At 43.1% G+C, this 23,282-nt stretch overlaps 1 protein-coding gene across 2 annotated transcripts in view; it reads left to right on the top strand.

Moving 5' to 3' along the window:
• Positions 1-23,282, top strand: part of CCDC158 (coiled-coil domain containing 158) — a 1,731,209-nt gene that overhangs the window by 688,593 nt on the left and 1,019,334 nt on the right. For both annotated transcript variants that reach the window (XM_029599728.1, XM_029599736.1), the window contains exons 10-11: positions 717-836; positions 6,417-6,614. In XM_029599728.1, the coding sequence (XP_029455588.1) occupies positions 717-836; positions 6,417-6,614 (318 nt within the window). The remainder of the gene's footprint in view (positions 1-716; positions 837-6,416; positions 6,615-23,282) is intronic.

Here is a 23,282-nt window from a genome sequence, read left to right on the forward strand (position 1 = left end):
GCACTCGATGCAAGTTGGGTGGTCGCAACGCAATCTGCGGCGCACGGCTCTCTGAGGCCAAATGCGCGCATCGAGAAGTCTCAGACCGGGGCTTCTGCTTACCCGGGGAGGACTTTGTTGATCTCCTATCAGCCGGAGAGGGGACATATGAGTTCCTCAGCCTCTCCATTTTCTCTGCCCTCTGTCTGATGGCCCGCGGGGACATTCTTCCACAGTCCCTGCATGCGGCCTGATCATGGTCAGGACCGAAGCATAAATAACAGTAATTATGCCCGTCGGTCACCGACATGATTTTACCACATGAACAGTACTTAAATCCTGGGCTCTTAGGCATCTTTTCTTCCTATTTTCCGTCGAATTCTTTAAATATTTGTCTTCTGAGGGATGAGAGAGAGAGTTCCACATGTCCATTCAGTACCGCGGAAAACAAAAACTGAGGGGAAGCTCGAGGAGCGAGGGAAGCCAAGGTCATGCGCTCTTCGAAGCTCTTCGAGCTAAGAGAGAAAGCTCTGCCTTCGTGACATCACGGATGATGTCACCCAGCATGCATGGCTAAATGCCCTGCTTATCGACAGAAAACTTAAATTATTATTGACACAGATAAGACAGAATTCCTCATTTTCGATATTCAAAATTAGTATTTTTGGATATTGTACAATGTTTTCCTATTAGTTTCATATATACTCACATTTTATGGAATTTGTGCTCTCTTGTAGGTAGAAGACCTAGATAAAAAGTTGGCTGTGGCTCAACCAAATCAGTCAGAGGGTCAACATGCATGTGAACAGAAATGTTTAGAGTCTGTAAATGTTGATAATCAGGCCCAGCAATTAAAAGTAAGTCTGAAACTCCTGCCTATAACAATTTTAAAAAGAGCAGAAACAGAATATAGATTTATAAATAAAAAAACCTACCAAATCTTATCTACCAAATTATGAGTCCAATAGTCACCATGCTTGTAAAGAACAAAAGATGCTAATAGCAGTTGTTGCTATCTATGCATTGCTATCTTGTGACAAACTGAAGGGAGACTATAGCCCTGTAAGAGTTTAGAACTATCATCACAGCACATTGTGAAATGAGTTCTGATATTTTAATCACGCTGACTATTGGACTGGTTATGTTAATGCATTAATTAACATGATCAGTTCTAAATATTCAACAATAAAGCTAAGTGGTGCTGAATATTGGATCCAAAGTATAGAGTATACAGTGTTGAACATTATCCTTTTTACAATCCCTTTTTTTTTTTTTTATCTAACTAGACAAAACTTTGGAAATAGCAAAACTTCAGCAAATAGTGCCTGGTTTTGCTTTTTTAATGCAAATATTCAGCCATAAGCATTTGTTGAAACATTTTTTCAAATATATGTTTTATAGAATATTTATGGAAAATTACCGATAAAGAAAATACTACTTTTTTGCACATCAATACAAATTCTGTCATAAAAGAGATTAACCAGTTTTCCATCTTTTTGCTCTAAATGATGTGCAAAATGGGCGATATGCAGTGCATCAAAGGAGAGTGAGTGACAGGTAGGCATTGTCAAACTACTGCAGTTGGCATAGCTATACATGGGGTAATAGGGACTGATACAGTGTATCAGTACTTTATAACAGTCCACTTCAGACATGGAGAAGAAACAGAAGTGCTGCATCAATAAACAGCATAATGACAACATGAGACAGTATGCACTCAGCCCCTGCAGTGACCCCTTTGGCCCATCGGCATGCGCTGTATAAATGAAGCAGGAAACGCATGGGGGAAGGAAAAAAGTGCTGTATGAACTAAGAATGCATGGTCTCACGTTGACTCTATGCTGCTGGCTTGCAAGATTTACAGTCATTGCCCAAACTAAAAGAGTAATTGGGCATGTGAGATGGGAACAAGAGGGAGTGAGGGAAGGGTTAACATAGAGAGAGGATCTATGTGGTAAAATGGAGAGGAGTAATTTGGGAAATTGCAAGAGAGATGTGAAAAAAAGAAGAGGAAATGGAGAGGTGGAAAATAAATTGCTGAGAGGCTAAGGTAGTGATAAGAGATGGAAAAGAAGGGAGAAGTGGGAGTTAGATGGGGAAATGTCCTCAAAAGCTGTCCACCTTTGAGACAGATCTTGAGAGAGATGAGGAACAGATGGCCTAGAAGTAGGGAGGGGGGTTGGGGGGTTGGGGGGTTGGGGGTTGGGGGAAGAGAGAGACTTGGAGACTGTTTTTAGGAGAGGTCCAGTGTCAAGATGTTTGCACACTCCAGCTCTAACTGGTATGCTACACTGCCAGATGGGTATCTTGGGTGTAAAAACAAATAGATATTGTTTTAAAAAGTGAAACTTGAGTTATCCCAGGACAAGCCGGATGCTAGTCCTCACATATGGATGACGTCACTGATGGAGCCCTATTGTGGGAAAACTTCTGTCAAAGTTTGTAGAAACTTTTGACTGGCACTGTGAGGCCACTGAGCATGCCCAGCATGCCATGATATTCTCTGCCACAGGGATCTCACTCTAGTCTTTGTTTTTCTGCGCTGCTGTAAGCATCGCGGTCATCGGAGCCCTCTGAGATTTTTCTCAGTTCTGACTGAAAAGTCACTTTTTGAAAAATTTTCTCTCCCTCACGGGATCTCACTGTTTCTCGATCTCACCGGCTGGTGAGATATTTTCAGCGTTTATAATTTTAAAACACTAATAATTTTTTCTCTCATTCATCGACGGCTGTCGATAACACCATGGCTTCGGGTTTCAAAAAATGCCCGGCCTGTAATCGGACCATGTCGGTCACAGACCCACACCTTGAATGTGTGGTCTGTTTAGGTGAAAACCACGATATTTCTTCCTGTCAGCAATGTCAGGAAATAACACCAAAAGGAAGAAAACTCTGACAGGAAAAAATTCAACAACTTTTTCACCTGCAACTGATTCCTTTACCAACTACTTCAACAAAATCTTCACCGACAGGAATTACCAAGAAAATCCTGTTGAAGAAACGTCAACCGGACAGGTCTGGGGACAAAATGTCAACACCGATACCGTCACACCGATACCGTCAACACCGTCGACGGTATCGGTGTGATCGGAGATCGAGGTAAGGCCTAAACATAAACATCGTCATCGTCATGCCTCGACATCGACATCAGCTCCCTCCCATGAGGAACCGAGCGCGAAACGGTCCAAACACAAAGACACCCCGCCGTCACCTAGGCCTTCCGCGGTGGAACCTGCATCATCGCCGGTAATACTCTCTCCACCTTCACCGGTGCCGAGCGTTCCCCCAGTACCACAAGATTTAGCGGCATTCATCAAAGACGCGGTACTGCAGGCAATAAAGGAACATCTACCGGCGACTATGCCGATGCCGGCGATACCGCCGATGTCGGTGACGTTTCCTCTACCTCAGACGTTACCGATGTCGGTACAACCGATACCGATGACAACTTTAGCACCGGCGACAATGCCGATGCTGGGTATAGTCCCGAAGCTGGGGGAATCCCCGATGCCGCGGGCATCGGTGCCACTCACAACCACACCGTTGATGCCGATGTCGTTGCCTCCTCTTTTTTCGGAGTTAACATCGGTGCATACGACGTCATCGGTTCCCATCTCGGTGCCTCTTCTTACTTCTGCACCGTCACAGAAGAAAAGTGGAACATCAACGGTACCCACTAAACAATCATCGAAGACACCGATACCCTCGATGCCAAAGATTACCTCAATGGTGCCACTTCCTTCTGGGGCTCCAGGATCCTCAGAAGCAGCACTATATTCTCTCTTACAAAAGAGATACCAGGATTTATTGGACTCTTTGCCAACTAATCCACGAGAAGAGGACTCTTCTCCTGAAGACCCTTTGCCAGGGCCTTCTGGTCTTATTCCTCCACCTAAACCCTCAGTACCACAACAAAAAACTCCAGAATACGATACATGGAGTGACACTGCCTCAGACACTTCATCAGAAGCCTTTATGTCTGATCCATCACCACCACATCCTAGGAAACAATCTCCTCCAGAAGATCTTACTTTTACCACATTTGTGCAGGAGATGGCTGACTCTAACCCCTGTAATTTGGAATCAGAGCAGGATTCTAGACAGCAGACCTTGGAAATACTGCAATTCGTTGACCCTCCAAAGCAAGTGGTGGCAATTCCCATACATGATGTACTCCTACAGCTACAGCATCGCCTTTGGGAACATCCCTGTAATGTTCCTCCAGTAAACAAAAGGATGGAAACCACTTACTTGGTGCAATCCACTCCTGGATATCAAAAATCACAACTACCCCACCATTCAGTTGTTATTGAATCAGCACAGAAAAGGTCTAAAAGGTCAAGAGTCCACTCTTCAAATCCTCTAGGAAAGGACCACAGGTTTTTGGATGCCCTGGGTCGTAAGGTCTTTCAAGGTGCAATGTTGAATTCTAGGATTTCAGCATATGAACTATACATCACACAATACCAAAGAAACTTATGGAAACAAATTGAAGAATTTATTCCATCCTTTCCAAATGAATATAAGGAGGCTGCACAAACCATCATCACTAAAGGATTAGAAGCCGGAAAACACAAAGTCAGGGCTGCCTACGATGGCTTCGAGATGGCTTCAAGGGTGGCTGCGTCAGGCATCAGTGCCAGAAGGTGGGCTTGGCTCAAGGCCTCAGACATTAGGCCAGAGGTCCAGGATAAATTAGTTGACCTATCCCTGATAGCATGGATGTTGAAAGCGTGATTCTTCAACCACTCAATCTTTCAACCAATGTATCTCAAGTGCTTCTAGCTTCACGTAAACCTTCCACACGAAAGAATTACTCTTCCAAATGGAAGAGATTCACTTTGTGGTGCAGACAAAAGAATATTGATCCTTTCACTTGCCCCACTACTTCTCTGCTGGACTACTTATACCATCTTTCAGAATCTGGTCTCCAGACTTCATCTGTAAGAGTACACTTAAGTGCAATCTCAGCTTACCATAACAAGATAGGAGATGCACCTATATCCACACAACCGCTTGTCAGCAGGTTTATGAGAGGTTTAACTCACATTAGACCACCAATTCGGCCTCCAGTCACAGAATGGGACCTGAATCTGGTTTTAACAAGACTCATGCATTCTCCTTTCAAACCCATAGATTCCTGTGATCTTAAATTTCTCACATGGAAAACTATCTTCCTCATAGCCATTACATCGGCTAGAAGGGTTAGTGAGTTACAAGCACTTGTCACGTACTCACCCTATACAAAATTCCTACATGACAGAGTGGTTCTCCGTACACATCCAAAATTCCTTCCCAAGGTAGTTACGGAATTCCACTTGAATCAATCCATAGTTTTACCCACATTTTTTCCAAGGCCTCATTCTCACCGCACTGCAGTCCACAGAAAATCCACTCAACTCTTTGTATCTTATGATCCAAACAAACTGGGTAAAGCAGTGGGTAAACATACTCTATCCAACTGGTTAGCAGATTGCATACAGTTTTGCTATGAAAAAGCAGGCCTTCCTCTCCAAGGGTGAGTAAAGGCACATTCAGTAAGAGTGATGTCAACCTCCGTAGCACACTATCTATCAGTACCAATTCTTGACATATGTAAAGCAGCAACATGGAGTTCTCTTCACACCTTTGCAGCTCATTACTGTTTGGACAAAGAAGGATGACAAGATTCAGCCTATGGACAATCTGTCTTAAAGAACTTGTTTCCAGATTAATCCCAACTCCTTCTACATCCAACCTGCTGTGATCTTCGGCTGACTCATTTCCAACAACAATACATCGCTGTTTCCTCAATCTGAAATGAATCAGCCTCTAGCTTGCTAATCACCCATATGCGAGGACTAGCATCCTGCTTGTCCTGGGATAAAGCAAAATTGCTTACCTTGTAATAGGTGTTATCCCAGGACAGCAGGATGTAGTCCTCACGAAACCCACCTGCCACCCCGCGGAGTTGGGTCTCATACCTTTTATTATTATTTTATTTTTTGCTAAAGCTCATTGCTACAATACGAGACTAGAGTGAGACCCCTGTGCAGAGAATATCATGGCATGCTGGGCATGCTTAGTGGCCTCACAGTGCCAGTCAAATGTTTCTACAAACTTTGACAGAAGTTTTCCCGCAATAGGTCTCCGTCAGTGACGTCACCCATATGTGAGGACTACATCCTTCTGTCCTGCGATAACACCTATTACAAGGTAAGCAATTTTGCTTTCTTTGACATCCAAACTATAGCCTGTTCAGAAATATAGAAAGAACTGAATAAATCCAATAGTTATTTAAAGGAAACTAAGTACTTTGGAAGTGCAGTACCCTTGGATTATAGTTATCTCTTTTTAATTAGTATTACTGGCTAATTCTTTGTTCTCACTGGAAAGTGAAAAGTGAAGTAGGCCTAAGTGATATATGGAACAAAAACTATAATTGTAACTTTCCCTAGGCTGATCTACAAAAGTGTGAAGAGCAGCTAAGATTAGAAAAGGAACAAAATAAAAAGTTGTGTGAAAGGGACAGTGGCAACAGCCTCACCATTGGTCAGCTACAGCAGGACTTGGATGATAGGAATATGGAACTGTGTCATTTGAAAGCCCAGATAAAGGCTAAGAAGGAGGAGTGCCAGAAAAACACTGAGCAACAGGTTAGGCAATATAATTATATTTATAGATGTATGAATAATGAGCATCATATATACAGTAAGTGGATAATCTGACATTATATAATACTTCTAGGAAGGATGGAAATATGACCTTGGATAAAATTAAAATATATTTAGCAGCTATTTGTAGTTTGGTTACAGTTGTTAAATTGCAACTCAACCTACAATAAAACTTAGATGCTTCTGGTTTGAAATTGATCCTTTCCATGTGACTCCTTTTCAAACATTAATAGATGCAGGCTCCCTTTTAAGAGAGAAGTGTGTAATTTGGGATTTTATATTGATGAGAGGCTAATCATGTAATCTCATATTATGAAGGTTTCAAAGAGTGCTTCTTTTTTTTTTTTAGCTCAGGCGACTAAAACCTTACTTCACTAAATAGGAACTAGTGACACTTATCCAGTCCTTGGTAATATCAAGGTTGGATTATGGCAATGCCCTATTTGATGGGCTCCCAGCTAGACTTTTGCAGTATTTATATCTGGTTCAAAATGAGGCTGCCCTATTGTTGGTGGATGTGGATGTCATGATCTTATTACATCAGTCTTGAAGGATTTGCATTGGTTACCTGTGGTTAATTGAACCCAGTTTAAAGTTCACTATCTAGTATTCAAAGCCATGGATGATTTGGGAGCTGGATATCTACATAGCTGCTTATTTCCTCAGGCCAATTTTAGTTCTTAAAGATATCATTGTGATGGGGACACCAGTCTCATCACCAGTAAGACCTGGGTGAGCCCTTGTTTTCAGCTAGAGAAAGAGAATAGGTTAAAGTAGAGCAAGGTTCCATTCAAATGCACCCCCTCCCTTTGAGGTGTCTGGAATGGCCGTCCCCTTGATAGTCTATTTAGGAGCTTTCCACAATGAGCTTGGGAGGCAGTCTCTTTAGATTTTCAAAGAGTTCAGAGCTAGAGAGGAGTTTGTCTTTTGTTATTTTTGCAGGCCCAATCAGTAAAAGCAGGCTGGCCCAGTCTGTAGGTCTTGCACAGGGTTGGGATGGGTTTCTTTTTCCAGTCCACAACCTGGCTGGTTGATTCTCTCTCTAAGTCTATTTTTGGGATTTTGAGATTTTATTGTAAGGAGCCTCACTGGACACCTGGGTCTTTTTTTGCACATAGGGAGTAGGGAACCCTATTTGTGGGATGCCCAGGGATAGGGAAGACCTACCCCTGAAGTAGTGGTGACCTGCTGTGAGGAGGACGCCTGTGTTTGAATTTCATTTTTTGGAAAAAAGAACTGATTTGTTAGAGGATCCAGGAGGAAGTTTGGCTGCCCTTTCCTTCCTGCCAGAAGCAAGAGAATTGCTTGCTTTAGAGAGGATCCTTACTATCAAGGATCCTGAGAGAGTGCTAAAGAGACTGTGTGAAATAAATAAGATCCAGAATATCTCCTAAACATGAATAAAGGAAAACGACATCATTAGGGACACCCTTCCGGTGTTCACCACCCTGGGGAGAGAAAGAGAGAATTTGTTCTCTGTGCCATGGAATTTTTACCAGTTTTTGTCAGTTTGGAAGGGTTTTGCCCAGCTTACAGACTCTGTCCATCTAGGAGCCCTACTTCACTTAATCCAAGAGGGTGGATGTTTTCCCTTGCCCAATATAACAGGCCGATACAGTACAGTGCTCCGACGGAGCGCACTGTTAGCCTGCTCTTGGACGCGCGTTTTCCCTTACCCCTTATTCAGTAAGGGAAGGAAAACGTGCGTCCAACCCGCGGCACCTAATAGCGCCCTCAATATGCAAATGCATGTTGATGGCCCTATTAGGTATGTGCGCGGGATACAGAAAGTAAAATGTGCAGCCAAGCCGCACATTTTACTTTCAGAAATTAGCGCCTACCCAAAGGTAGGCGCTAATTTCTTCCGGCACCGGGAAATTGCACAGAAAAGCAGTAAAAACTGCTTTTCTGTGCACCCTCCGACTTAATATCATGGCGATATTAAGTCGTAGGTCCCGTGGTTGCCCTTCCCACCATCCCAGTAAACATAGGCGCTGTAAACACCAAGGTGTTACCCAATATTTGATTCATCAACCTATTCACCTTCATCAAGGAACAGACCCAGCAGACAGGAAAAAAAAAAATTGAATTCAGCCCGCGGCTGTTGGGCCGAAAACTGGACGCTCAGTTTTGCCGGCGTCCAGTTTCCGAGCCCATGGCTGTCAGCGGGCTCGAGAACCGACGCCATCAAAATTGAGCGTCGGCTATCAAACCCGCTGACAGCCACCGCTCCGCGCTAAAAGGAGGCGCTATGGACGTGCTAGTGTCCCTAGCGCCTCCTTTTGCCTGATTCTACCGCACCACCTCATTTGAATACCGTATCGCATGCGCCAGGAGAGCAGGCGTTCGTCCGCTCTCCCATGTCTTTACTGAATCGGCCTGTAAGTGAGGTCTACACAGACAGAGGAGAAAGATTGTAATAAATTGAGAAAATAATTCTGTGAGGCTACAGTTTGCGTTCTTTGTGCCAGTCATCACCATTGTTAACAGTAAAGACTTATTTTGGACACTGCCAAAGTGACTCCAGAGTACTTCTTTTGCACTCACTGCACCCACATTTAGAACAACATCTTCTCAGGGTAAAACTCAAAGTAAATGTATAAAGAAGTCACCACTATCACACCGGGCCCTGGAAGTTTATTTTCTCTCCCACCTACAAATGATCCGGCCCTGGGAGAAGGAATACATGTGAGAGAAATAGCTGGTGAAAGGTTCCAGCCCCAAAGAGTAACAAACTCTTTTATGTCCCCATCAGTACAGGACAGGCAGACCAGTGTGGGGTGACATCAGGGTGAGAAACTCTTTATGGTTCCATAACTTAGTTATGGTGCAGATATTTATTTATAATGCTTCAAAGATAGAAGAATCAAGATAGTAGCTCATCTTGAGTCAGGCACAACTAACAGGTAAACGTCCACCATCTGGGTGTATTATGAGGTCTTACTAGCTCCCCAGGGCCTCCCCAAGCCTCTCTAGACCTAAATTCTTATAGTAGGGCGAAGAGAACTTCCCTTCACCTAGAATCCCTTGTGGAATTCCTCCTTAAGGAGGACTGCATTTAAACCTTGAACTGGGCTTCTTATGGTAGAATGAGGAAGTTGTCCAGTCAAGCATCCAGACGTGCCCAGGGCACACCCCGGCTCTGTCACAAGTGCCTTCTTCCTCTGGATGTTTTGTCTGCAACACCCAAGAATTGTGTCCATAAGGTTGTAAAATGGAGATAATCTTGACCCAGGACTATTGGGTACGTAAGCTAGGAAAGGACAGCTGCTTCTAACATAGCTTATACTGCAGTGGTCATCAAGAGGACATGAGAAGTTGAATTATTTTGTTCATCCCCATGTAAACATGTTACTGTCTCTATTTTCTTAGCGTTAATATGTCCTTGAAATAGTAAGTCCTGGTAAACAAGTGTTTTGCTACAGCTGGAATCTACTAAGGGCTGGGTAGAGGCTCCCTTCAGTTTCACCTGGATTATAAAGTCCTTAAGACTTGCAAGTGAGGCACCCACAAAATTGCAGCTTTGCTCCTTCTCACGTTGTTCCACTAACTTGCACTTGCACTCCAGGTCATCAAGCCAAGGACATTCTTCCTTTGCATGATCTTCTGTTTTACAGAAAGAACACTCACATAGGGCAGGTTGCGTTTCTGCCCTACCAGGTTCACTTAAAGACTCTTTGGTTTCTGGCTGCCTCTATGGACAGTGGTCATCTTCATACCCGTTCTCCGCACACAAATCACAGAGACGGTCTTCAAGGCCCCGTTTCTGGGTTGTTCCCGCCTCTCTGGATTCCTTTTTTTTTTGGGGTTGCGGATTGTCGCTGCTTCAGAACGTTATTTTTAAGTATGTACTCTTCCTCTTCTGGCCTTGGTTGGGTCAGCAAGCAAACATCCATAGATCACTACAGCCATACTAACAATCCCTTGCCAAGTGTCCTTTCTGTCCACAGTTAAAACATGTGGACAAGATTAGCATCCGGAAACCGGGTATGGAGGTCAAGCTCCCTAACTTGGAGGTTTGTTGCTGAAGTCCTCTATTCTTTGGACTATGCCAGGGAATTGTTATGGGTTGCCTCTCTAAGCCTCTTATGACTGCATGCATTGACTATGCTTTGTGGAAGGTTTCTGCTACTTCCAGGGCTCTCTCTCCAGGCTAATCCTGGTGTGTTGACATACCAAATTCCACATGGGTTGGTCCAGACTGTCTAGGAACTGCTCCAGGAGTATTTGATAAGCCACTTCCAGTCCCAACCTTGCCTCTGGTTGGAGCCATTTCCACCCAGCATCTATCAGATGATGAAAGAGTTTCTGTGGCTCTCCCTAATCTGTAGGGCCACACGTTGGAAATGCTGCCGATAGTATTTTGAGGAGTATCCCACTCTCTGTAGCATAGTGGCCTTGACGTCCTCATAGGAATCCCTCCTATCTGGATTGGCGGCCTGGAATGCCATTTAACTCTTGCAGGTGAGCAAATTAGCCAAATAAGTTGTCCATCTGAGCTTCGGCCAGGCCGACAGGCGGGCAGTCTATTCAAAGTTCTTTAGAAAGACCTCTGGGTTCTCTCCTCCTGTCATCTTAAATAGGATATGCAAAGGTGAAGGTGCCTGAGGCATTCTGGACATAGCCAATTGCAGGGCCTCAGCTAGCTGAGTTAAGACTGTGCCTTGTTACGTTAATTGATCTTGTAGCCACTACTTTTTATATATTTGTGTTTGTATGTTCCATTTTACCTCCCTTTGGGGCCAGCTCTCAAACTCACATGAGGCGAAGAAAACAAAAAATACCTGCTGGCCTGTCCAGTCCTAACTTACTACTTGACCCCTGATTGCCCAGGCGGGGAAAGTCTCCTTGACCTGCTGTTGTAGAAATTGAAGTCAGAAAACCCCAGGAAAAAAAATCTGCAAGCAGGTTTTTTTTTCTTCTTCTTGGAGGCTGTGGGTTTTTACTTATGCTTTCCGCTTAAGCAAGTAAAATCCCCAAACTGACACCACGCATAGTGTATTCGGGCCTGTTGCGGCCACAGGAATAGTTCAGGAATACAATATGTCTGGGCCAACTAACCGGTAGTTATGGTGCAGATACAAGAATCAAGATAATAGCTCACCTTATGACAGGCACAACTAACGGGTAACCATCCTCCATCTGGGTGTACTATAGGTCCTACCAGCTCCCTAAGTGATCTATGGATGTTTGCTTGCTGACCCAACATCTCTTCACCCAGAATCCCTTCACCCAGAATCCCTTGCAGCGTTCTGCCTTAAGGAGGACTGGGTTCCTTAAGGTGGGATGAGGGAGTTGTCAGTACACTCTGTCACAGGCTCCTTCAGTAAAGGACGTTGTTGCTATGGACAGGCAGCAGAGCCTTTTTCTATGTGGTTCATTACCTGTGGAATAAATTCTCCTTATTAGTGACTTTCTCTTTTTTTGCTAGCACTTAAAGTCCTAGCTGTTAACAAAAGTGCACTAATTTTAAGATTTACTGAATTTATTTATTTGCTGCTTATATAAATGTTAATGTTAATGAGAATGATTAAATATTGGGGATTTTTTTTTTTACTGGTTAGCTTTTTGCAGATGATCTGTGAAATTAATCTTATTTAGTCATGGGTTTTATATTAATACATGGATTTTATATTATATTGGGCTCAATGTTCAAAGATATCTGGCTAAATGAGCTAGCCAGATAAGACTTATCTGGCTGACTTACATGCAATATTCAGCAGTGCAACTATGCTGCTGAATCTCCACAAATAAATCGCTAGTTATCTGGATAAGAATTATCTAGCTAACTTTAAACCTGCTATTGATCAAGTCTAATTTATCTAGTTAACATAGCTGCATAAGTTTGAATATCACTACTTATCTGGCTATGTTAACCGGAGAAAATAGTTCTTCCCTGAAAAAATATTTACCTCCCACCACTTGGATACGTACTTATCCACCTAAGTGGCTGCCACTAAACATGGCCAGATATTCAGCAACTGCCATTTAGCTGGATAAATGGCACTGAATATTGACTTCACTGAGTTCAGTTGCTGTAGAAAATGTTTATTTCTTCTTGCATTATTTGTGATGTTATAATAATTAGGGATGTGAATCGTTTTTTGACGATTTAAAATATCGTCCGATATATTTTAAATCGTCAAAAATCGTTAGAGCCACGATACAATACCAATTCCCCCGATTTATCGTCAAAAAATCGTAAATCGGGGGAAGGGGGAAGGGGGAGGGGAAGGGGGAGGGCGGGAAAACCGGCACACTAAAACACCCTAAAACCTACCCCGACCCTTTAAAATAAATCCCCCACCCTCCCAAACCCCCCCCAAAATGCCTTAAATTACCTGGGGGTCCAGCGGGGGTCCGGAACGACCTCCTGCAATCGAATCGTGTTGTCTTCAGCCGGCGCCATTTTGCGTCGCCATTTTGCAAAATGGCGGCGCAAAATGGCGCCGGCCGTAGACAACACGATTCGACTGCAGGAGGTCGTTCCGGACCCCCGCTGGACTTTTGGCAAGTCTTGTGGGGGTCAGGAGGCCCCCCCAAGCTGGCCAAAAGTCCCTGGGGGTCCAGCGGGGGTCCGGGAGCGATCTCCTGCCACGAATCGTTTTTCCGTACGGAAAATGGCGCCGGCAGGAGATCGACTGCAGGAGGTCGTTCCGGACCTCCGCTGGACTTTTGGCAAGTCTTGTGGGGGTCAGGAGGCCCCCCCCAAGCTGGCCAAAAGTCCCTGGGGGTCCGGGAGCGATCTGCTGCCGCGAACAGCGATCTGCTGCCGTGAACAGCAGATCACTCCCGGACCCCCAGGGACTTTTGGCCAGCTTGGGGAGGCCTCCTGACCCCCACAAGACTTGCCAAAAGTCCAGCGGAGGTCCGGAATGACCTCCTGCAGTCGATCTCCTGCCGGCGCCATTTTCCGTACGGAAAAACGATTCGCGGCAGGAGATCGCTCCCGGACCCCCGCTGGACCCCCAGGGACTTTTGGCCAGCTTGGGGGGGGCCTCCTGACCCCCACAAGACTTGCCAAAAGTCCAGCGGGGGTCCGGAATGACCTCCTGCAATCGAATCGTGTTGTCTTCAGCCGGCGCCATTTTGCGCCGCCATGCGGTGCAATATGGCGCCGTTATATTGCAATATGGAGGTCGTTCCGGACCCCCAGGTAATTTAAGGCATTTTGGGGGGGTTCGGGAGGGTGGGGGATTTATTTTAAAGGGTCGGGGTGGGTTTTAGGGTGTTTTAGTGTGCCGGTTCACGATTTTAACGATTTTCACGATATTTTAAAAACCCAAACGGCAACAATACGATTCCCTCCCCCTCCCAGCCGAAATCGATCGTTAATACGATCGATGACATGATTCACATCTCTAATAATAATCTACTTGATATTTCTCTATATATTGATTTTTGTATTTAGTTATTGGTTTTATTTTACTTACATTTTACACTACCTTTTTTTTGTGATGTGTTTAATTAGAAAATAAATGAAAACAGACATTGCTACTGCTTTCATTTTAATGTTATCTTTTTAGTGGAAAGCTTGACGGTACATCTTAGTAATAAAACATTCTCTGAGTTGCGTTAAGCAAATAAGAAATGTGTACTATTCATAGATCAAGTATTTTACATTTTAAACTGATTGCGAAATTGTCCATAAATAAATATTCTGAATATTTAAATGACCATGTGATCATATTGTTGCCACCTTGGAAGAATCTAAGAACATAAGAAATTGCCATGCTCAGTCAGACCAAGGGTCTATCAAGCCCAGCATTCTGTTTCCAAAAGAGGCCAAACCAGGCCACAAGAACCTGGCAAGTACCCAAACACCAAGAAGATCCCATGCTACTGATGCTAGTAATAGCAGAGGCCATTCCCTCAGTCAACATGATTATTAGCAGTTAATGGACTTCTCCAAGAACTTATCCAAACTTTTTTAATGCCCAGCTACACTAACTGCACTAAGCACATCCTCTGGCAACAAATTCCAGAACTTAATTGTACGTTGAGTGAAAAATAATTTTCTCCGATTAGTCTTAAATGTGCTACTTGCTAACTTCATGGAGTGCTCCCTAGTTCTTCTATTATCCGAAAGTGTAAATAACTGATTCACATCTACTCATTCAAGACCTCTCATGATTTTAAAGACCTCTATCATATCCCCCCTCAGCCAAGCTGAACAGCCCTAAACTCTTCAGCCTTTCCTCAAAGGGGAGCTGTTCCATCCCCTTTATCATTTCAGTTGCCCTTCTCTGTACCTTCTCAATCGCAACAATATCTTTTTTGAGATAGGCGACCAGAATTGTGCACAGTATTCAAGGTGCATTCTCACCATCGAGCGATACAGAGGCATTATGACATTTTCCGTTTTATTAACCATTCCCTTCCTAATATTCCTAACATTCTGTTTGCTTTTTTGACTACTTCAGCACACTGAGCCATCAGTTTCAAAGTATTATCCACTATGATGCCTAAATCTTTTTCCTGGGTGGTAGCTCCTAATATGGAACCTAACATCGTGTAACTACAGCAAGGGTTATTTTTCCCTATATGCAACACCTTGCACTTGTCCACATTAAATTTCATCTGCCATTTGGATGCCCAATCTTCCAGTCTCTAAGGTCCTCCTATAATGTATCACAATCCGCTTGTGATTTAACTACTCTGAATAATTTTGTATCATCCGCAAATCTGATAATCTCACTCATCGTATTCCTTTTCAGATCATTATAAATATATTGAAAAGCACTGGTCCAAGTACAGATCCCTGAGGCACTCCACTGAGAAAATTGACCATTTAATCCTAGGCTCTGTTTCCTGCCACATGCTGTAATTTAGAACAGGTGAAGTCTAGTCCTCAAGTAGATATGGTCTTCAGGATAACCAAGCCATACAAATTATATAGTGACATAGAAGATGATGGCAGAAAAAGACTTAATTGACCCATCCTGTCTACACAGCTCTTCTTGTCCACACTGTCAAGGACATGACCCAGCTGTCAGCCATAGAACATGATTGCTTGACTCCTTATCCAAGACAGTTTTGTCTTCTTCCTGCTTTGTAAGAACATAAGAACATAAGAAAATGCCATACTGGGTCAGACCAAGGGTCCATCAAGCCCAGCATCCTGTTTCCAACTTGGCAAGTACCCAAAAACTAAGTCTATTCGATGTTACCATTGCTAATGGCAGTGGCTATTCTCTAAGTGAACTTAATAGCAGGTAATGGACTTCTCCTCCAAGAACATATCAAATCCTTTTTTAAACACAGCTATACTAACTGCACTAACCACATCCTCTGGCAACAGATTCCAGAGTTTAATTGTGCGTTGAGTAAAAAAGAACTTTCTCTGATTAGTTTTAAATGTGCCCCATGCTAACTTCATGGAGTGCCCCCTAGTCTTTCTACTATCCGAAAGAGTAAATAACCGATTCACATCTACCCGTTCTAGACCTCTCATGATTTTAAACATCTCTATCATATACCTCCTCAGTCGTCTCTTCTCCAAGCTGAAAAGTCCTAACCTCTTTAGTCTTTCTTCATAGGGGAGCTGTTCCATTCCCCTTATCATTTTGGTAGCCCTTCTCTGTACCTTCTCCATCGCAATTATATCTTTTTTGAGATGCGGCGACCAGAATTGTACACAGTATTCAAGGTGCGGTCTCACCATGGAGCGATACAGAGGCATTATGACATTTTCCGTTTTATTCACCATTCCCTTTCTAATAATTCCCAACATTCTGTTTGCTTTTTTGACTGCCGCAGCACACTGAACTGAAGATTTCAATGTGTGATCCACTATGACACCTAGATCTCTTTCTTGGATTGTAGCACCTAATATGGAACCCAACATTGTGTAATTATACCATGGGTTATTTTTCCCTATATGCATCACCTTGCACTTATCCACATTAAATTTCATCTGCCATTTGGATGCCCAATTTTCCAGTCTCACAAGGTCTTCCTGCAATTTATCACAATCTGCTTGTGATTTAACTACTCTGAACAATTTTGTGTCATCTGCAAATTTGATTATCTCACTCGTCGTATTTCTTTCCAGATCATTTATAAATATGTTGAAAAGTAAGGGTCCCAATACAGATCCCTGAGGCACTCCACTATCCACTCCCTTCCACTGAGAAAATTGTCTCTGTTTCCTGTCTTTTAGCCAGTTTGCAAGCCACGAAAAGACATCGCCACCTATCCCATGACTTTTTACTTTTCCTAGAAGCCTCTCATGAGGAACTTTGTCAAACGCCTTCTGAAAATCCAAGTATACTATATCTACCGATTCACCTTTATCTACATGTTTATTAACTCTTTCAAAAAAGTGAAGCAGATTTGTGAGGCAAGACTTGCCCTTGGTAAAGCCATCCTGACTTTGTTCCATTAAACCATGTCTTTCTATATGTTCTATGATTTTGATGTTTAGAACAATTTCCACTATTTTTCCTGGCACTGAAGTCAGGCTAACCGGTCTGTAGTTTCCCAGATTTCCCCTGGAGCCCTTTTTAAATATTGGGGTTACATTTGCTATCCTCCAGTCTTCAGGTACAATGGATGATTTTAATGATAGGTTACAAATTTTTACTAATAGGTCCGAAATTTCATTTTTTAGTTCCTTCAGAACTCTGGGGTGTATTTACTACTCTTCAGTTTGTCAATCAGGCCTACCACATCTTCTAGGTTTACCGTGATTTGATTCAGTCCATCTGAATCATTACCCATGAAAACCTTCTCCATTACAGGTACCTCCGCAACATCCTCTTCAGTAAACACCGAAGCAAAGAAATCATTTAATCTTTCTGCAATGGCCTTATCTTCTCTAACTGCCCCTTTAAAACCTCGATCATCTAACGGCTTTCTGCTTCGGATATATTTTAAAAAGTTTTTACTGTGAGCTTTTGCCTCTACAGCCAACTTCTTTTCAAATTCTCTCTTAACCTGTCTTATCAATGTCTTACATTTAACTTGCCAACGTTTATGCTTTATCCTATTTTCTTCTGTTGGATCCTTCTTCCAGTTTTTGAATGAAGATCTTTTGGCTAAAATAGCTTCTTTCACCTCCCCTTTTAACCATGCCGGTAATCGTTTTGCCTTCTTTCCGCCTTTCTTAATGTGTGGAATACATCTGGACTGTGCTTCTAGAATGGTATTTTTTAACAATGACCACGCCTCTTGGACATTTTTTACTTTTGTAGCTGCTCCTTTCAGTTTTTTTCTAACAATTTTTCTCATTTTATCAAAGTTTCCCTTTTGAAAGTTTAGCACGAGAGCCATGGATTTGCAAACTGTTCCTCTTCCAGTCATTAAATCAAATTTGATCATATTATGATCACTATTGCCAAGTGGCCCCACCACTGTTACCTCTCTTACCAAGTCCTGTGCTCCACTGAGAATTAGATCTAAAATTGCTCCCTCTCTCGTCGGTTCCTGAACCAATTGCTCCATAAAGCTATCATGTATTCCATCCAGGAATGTTATCTCTCTAGTGTGTCCCGATGATACATTTACCCAGTCAATATTGGGGTAATTGAAGTCTCCCATTATTACCGCACTACCAATTTGGTTAGCTTCCCTAATTTCTCTTAGCATTTCACTGTCCGTCTCACCATCTTGACCAGGTGGACGGTAGTATACCCCTATCACTATAGTTTCCCCGACACACAAGGGATTTCTACCCATAAAGATTCAATTTTGTATTTAGTCTCATGCAGGATGTTTATCCTGTTGGACTCTATGCCATCCCGGACATAAAGCGCCACACCTCCTCCCAAGTACTCCTCTCTTCATTGCGATATAATTTGTACCCCGGTATAGCACTGTCCCATTGGTTATCCTCTTTCCACCATGTCTCTGAGATGCCAATTAAGTCTATGTCATCATTCACTGCTACACATTCTAATTCTCCCATCTTACTTCTTAGACTTCTGGAATTAGCATACAAACATTTCAAAGTTTGTTTTTTGTTTGTATTTTCATTCTGCTTTTTAATTGATAGGGATAAGTTAGAATTTTTTAGCTCAGGTGAGTTTTTAGTTACAGGCACTTGGACTATTTTTCTAATTATTGGAACCTCACTGTCGGGATGCCCTAATTTTAATGCATCATTAGTATCCTTTGAAGATACCTCTCTCCGAACCATGCGCTGCTGAGCGACTGTCGGCTTTCCCCTTTGTTCTAGTTTAAAAGCTGCTCTATTTCCTTTTTAAAGGTTAGCGCCAGCAGTCTGGTTCCACCCTGGTTAAGATGGAGCCCATCCCTTCGGAAGAGACTCCCCCTTCCCCAAAAGGTTCCCCACTTCCTAACAAAACTGAATCCCTCTTCCTTGCACCATCGTCTCATCCATTCATTGAGACTCCGAAGCTCTGCCTGCCTCTGGTGACCTGCGCGTGGAACAGGGAGCATTTCACAGAATGCTACCCTGGAGGTTCTGGATTTAAGCTTTCTACCAAAATTTTCTACCTAAGAGCCTAAATTTGGCTTCCAGAACCTCCCTCCCACATTTTCCTATGTCGTTGGTGCCCACATGTACCACGACAGCCGGCTTCTCCCCAGCACTGTCTAAAATCCTATCTAGGTGACGCGTGACGTCCGCCACCTTCGCACCAGGTAGGCATGTTACCAGGCGATCCTCATGCCCACCAGCCACCCAGGTATCTATATTCCTAATGATTGAATCACCAACTATGATGGCCGACCTAACCCTTCCCTCCTGGGCAGTAGGCCTTGGGGAGATATCCTCAGTGCGAAAGGACAATGCATCACCTGGAGAGCAGGTCCTTGCTACAGGATCCTTTCCTGCTGCACCTGGTGGTGCTCTCCCATCATGAGACCTTCTTCCTCCAAGGCAGCACCAGGGCTGCCAGTCTGAAGTTGGGACTTGACTACTATTCCCTGAAGGTCTCATCTATATACCTCTCTGTCTGCCTCAGCTCCTCCAGGTCTGCCACTCTAGCCTCCAGAGATCGGACTCGTTCTCTGAGAGCCAGGAGCTATTTGCATCGCATGCACATGTACAACTTCTCACCGGTGGGTAAAAAATCATACATGTGACACTCTATGCAAAAGACTGGGAAGCCCCCCTCTTGCTGCTGGACTGCTGCCTTCATCTGCCTCGACCTTGGTCCGTCCCTGGCTCCGCTTCAGCCTGCTCCGGTTCTCAGCCAGCTGCAGGCCCCGTTCCAGTCTTCAGCCTGCTCCGGTTCACAGCCAGCTGCAGGACCCGTTCCAGTCTTCAGCCTGCTCCGGTTCACAGCCAGCTGCAGGACCCGTCCCAGTCTACAACCTGCTCTAGTTCACAACCAGCTACAACTCCATTCCAGTCTACAACCTGCTCCGGTTCACAGCCAGCTACAACTCCGTTCCAGTCTACAACCTGCTCCGGTTCACAGCCAGCTACAGACTCTGTTCCAGTCTACAGCCGCTCCAGTCCACAGTCTGCCCTCATTCCTGCCGCACGGTCCAGCTTGCCTCAGGTGTTGTTGCTGCCCGCTGCTCTTTCATCAGCTGGTTCCCAACCTGCCCTGCTGGACTACAGACTTTTGTGTTCTCTTTGGACTTTCTCTGCTACACCCTCTGCCCAGGCTTTCTCTGTTTATAGACTCTAAGCGATTCTCCTAAGTCCCAAGGTTCCAGGACCCTACGGGCTCCTCCTGGGGGGTTCCTGGTTCCCGGGTGAACATCACTAGCCTGTGGCTCCGCCTCCCGGCCTACCCTGCCTCCCTAGGTAGACCGGCCCAAGGGTCCACTATCCTGACTGCAGCACCCAACTGCAACAAGGCAGAAGAGATCATATCACCCAAACAGTTGCAGATTTACACTGGCTCCCAATATTTTATTTATTTATTTAAAATTCTTGTATACCGCACAATGGGTAGGGGGCTATCCGTCTAGGTGGTTTACATATTTGCACATACACAAGCAGCAATACATATTAACAAACAGTTCATAAATTCATATACAAGCATGTTAAAATTCATAAAATAGACAATTTAACAATCATAATGTAGTGTGACAAACTTAATATAAATTGTATGCATGGGTGAAAAGATGAGTTTTTAGCAATTTCTTAAATTCTGTACGGTTGGCTGTCAGGCGGATATGTTCTGGGAGTGTTTTCCACAGTATTGGACCGGCGACAGAGAATGCTCGTTTACGGGTTAATGCTAAACTTACGGATTTTACTGTAGGTACTTCAAGAATGCATTTGTCAAGGGAACGGAGTTGTCTAGTAGGTCTGTAAATTATTAATAATGAGCATAGCCATATGGAATTGGTGTTATAAAGTAGGTTGTGTATTGTAGACAGAATTTTATACGTTATATGATATGGAATTGGGAGCCAGTGCAGATGTTGTAGAATAGGAGTAATGTGATCTGTCCGGGGTGTGTTATATAACATTCGAGCGGCTGCGTTTTGTAAAGGTCGAATCGTAGATTGCGGTAAACCAAGATAAAGAGAATTACAGTAGTCTAGTGAAGATAAAATTAGTGCCTGGGTAATCAGTTGGAAGTCGTTTGGAAGAAGGAGTGGTTTGAGTTTTTTTATCATATATATTTTGTAGAAGGATTTTTTTACGATTTCAGATATATGGTCAGTCATTGTCAGTTTAGAATCTATCATTACACCCAGGTTTTTTGCATGAGGTTTTATATTGATGGGTTGGTTCTGAAAAGTGAAAATTGGTGGGGGTCGGTGAGTTGAATCGGGTACGGTTGATAAGTAGATTAATTCTGTTTTACTTGTGTTTAATTTGAGTCTATTGTGGGAAAGCCATGTTTTTATTGTGGTTAGGTATAAATGTAGCAAGGAGAAGGTTTTAGACCAGGAATCTGTAAAAGGTATGATGAACTGTATGTCATCTGCGTAAATTTTGAAGTTGAGGTCTAGTCCAGCAAGAAGGCGGCAAAGAGGTAGTAAGTAAAGATTAAATAGAAGAGCTGAAAGTGCGGAGCCTTGTGGTACACCTGTCTTGTTAGAGTACCAATCAGAATAGTAGGGACCTACTGTGATTCTTTGTTTTTGGTTAGTTAGAAAGGAAGAGAACCATTGTAGTGCAAGATCTGTAATGCCAATCTGTGATAATGTAGAAAGTAAAATGTCATGGTTTAGCATATCAAACGCAGCTGAGATATCAAGTAGTATCAATATGTAGTTGGAGTTGGAATCAAAGCCTCTAATGATTGAGTCGAATGATGATATTAACAGGGATTCTGTGCTGTGACCTTTTCTAAAACCGTGTTGATTATTGTGTAATATATTGTTCTCTTCAATGTATTCGGATATCTGATGTAGAACTACGGATTCTATAATTTTTGCAATAGATGGTAATGAGGCAATTGGTCGATAATTAGTTAAGTCTTTAGGATCATGGTTTTTCTTTTTGGGAATGGGAAGAATAGAAGTTTGTTTTAAAGAGTCAGGAAAAATACCTTGAGATAGAGAGGCGTTCACTAAGTTTGTGATAGAACAGAGAATTCAATTTAAAGCACTATGCATAGTTCATAAGCTAATAAACGACGAAAACTCGGACTGGCTAAACACTGCATTACGACTACATGTCCCCCAAAGAAATCTCAGATCAGCCAATAAAGCTCTACTAACCATACCCTCGGTCAAAACAGCAACGTTGACCCAAGTTAGAGAGAGCACTATCTTTGGCAGGACCATTATTATGGAACACATTACCACTAGAATTAAGACTAATGAAAGAAATAAAACTCTTCAAAAAAGGCTTAAAAACATGGCTCTTCAAAAAAGCATTTCACAGTGAGGTAACGGAATAACACATACACAAAGCAGGAATTCACCAAGAAAAAACAGTATTGCTTACTTTTGTTATTTTCTCACAATTTAAGTATTAAATTATAAAGACAGTTAATAGTAAATGGTAATCACACCCTTTCCCATTTAGAGTATATTATCGAACTATGTAACCATATAATAATGTCACCCTTTGGATAAATTAGAAACCACATACTTGTGCCTAACTGTAAACCGTTGTGATGGTGCTCTACTATACGACGGTATAGAAAAGTTTTAAATAAATAAATAAAATAAAACATTTAAAACTAATTGGAGAAAGTTCTTTTTCACTCAACACACAATTAAACTCTGGAATTTGTTGCCAGAGGATGTGGTTAGTGCAGTTAGTGTAGCTTTGTTTAAGAAAGGATTGGATAAGTTCTTGGAGGAGAAGTCCATTACCTGCTATTAATTAAGTTGACTTAGAAAATAGCCACTGCTATTACTAGAAAACATGGAACAGACTTAGTTTTTTGTGTACTTGCCAGGTTCTTATGGCCTGGATTGGCCACTATTGGAAACAGGATGCTGGACTTGATGGACCCTTGGTCTTTCCCAGTATGGCATGTTCTTATGTTCTTACCCCAGATGCCTCCCCCAAAGGCTGGGGAGCTCACCTAGACCACCTTCAAACTCAAGGATTGTGGTCCACGAAGGAACGCAATCAACACCTAAACCTTCTGGAACTTCGAGCGATACGAAATACGCTTTGAGCCTTCAAAGAATCCCTGCAAGGGCAGAAGGTAATGAACCACACAGACAACCAAGTCACAATGTTTTCCATAAACAAAGAAGGAGGGTCAGGTTCTTGGAACCTCTGCAGAGAAACAGTTCTAATCCTGGAATGGG

Source organism: Rhinatrema bivittatum, chromosome 1, assembly GCF_901001135.1.
Source record: "Rhinatrema bivittatum chromosome 1, aRhiBiv1.1, whole genome shotgun sequence".
NCBI lineage: Eukaryota > Metazoa > Chordata > Amphibia > Gymnophiona > Rhinatrematidae > Rhinatrema > Rhinatrema bivittatum.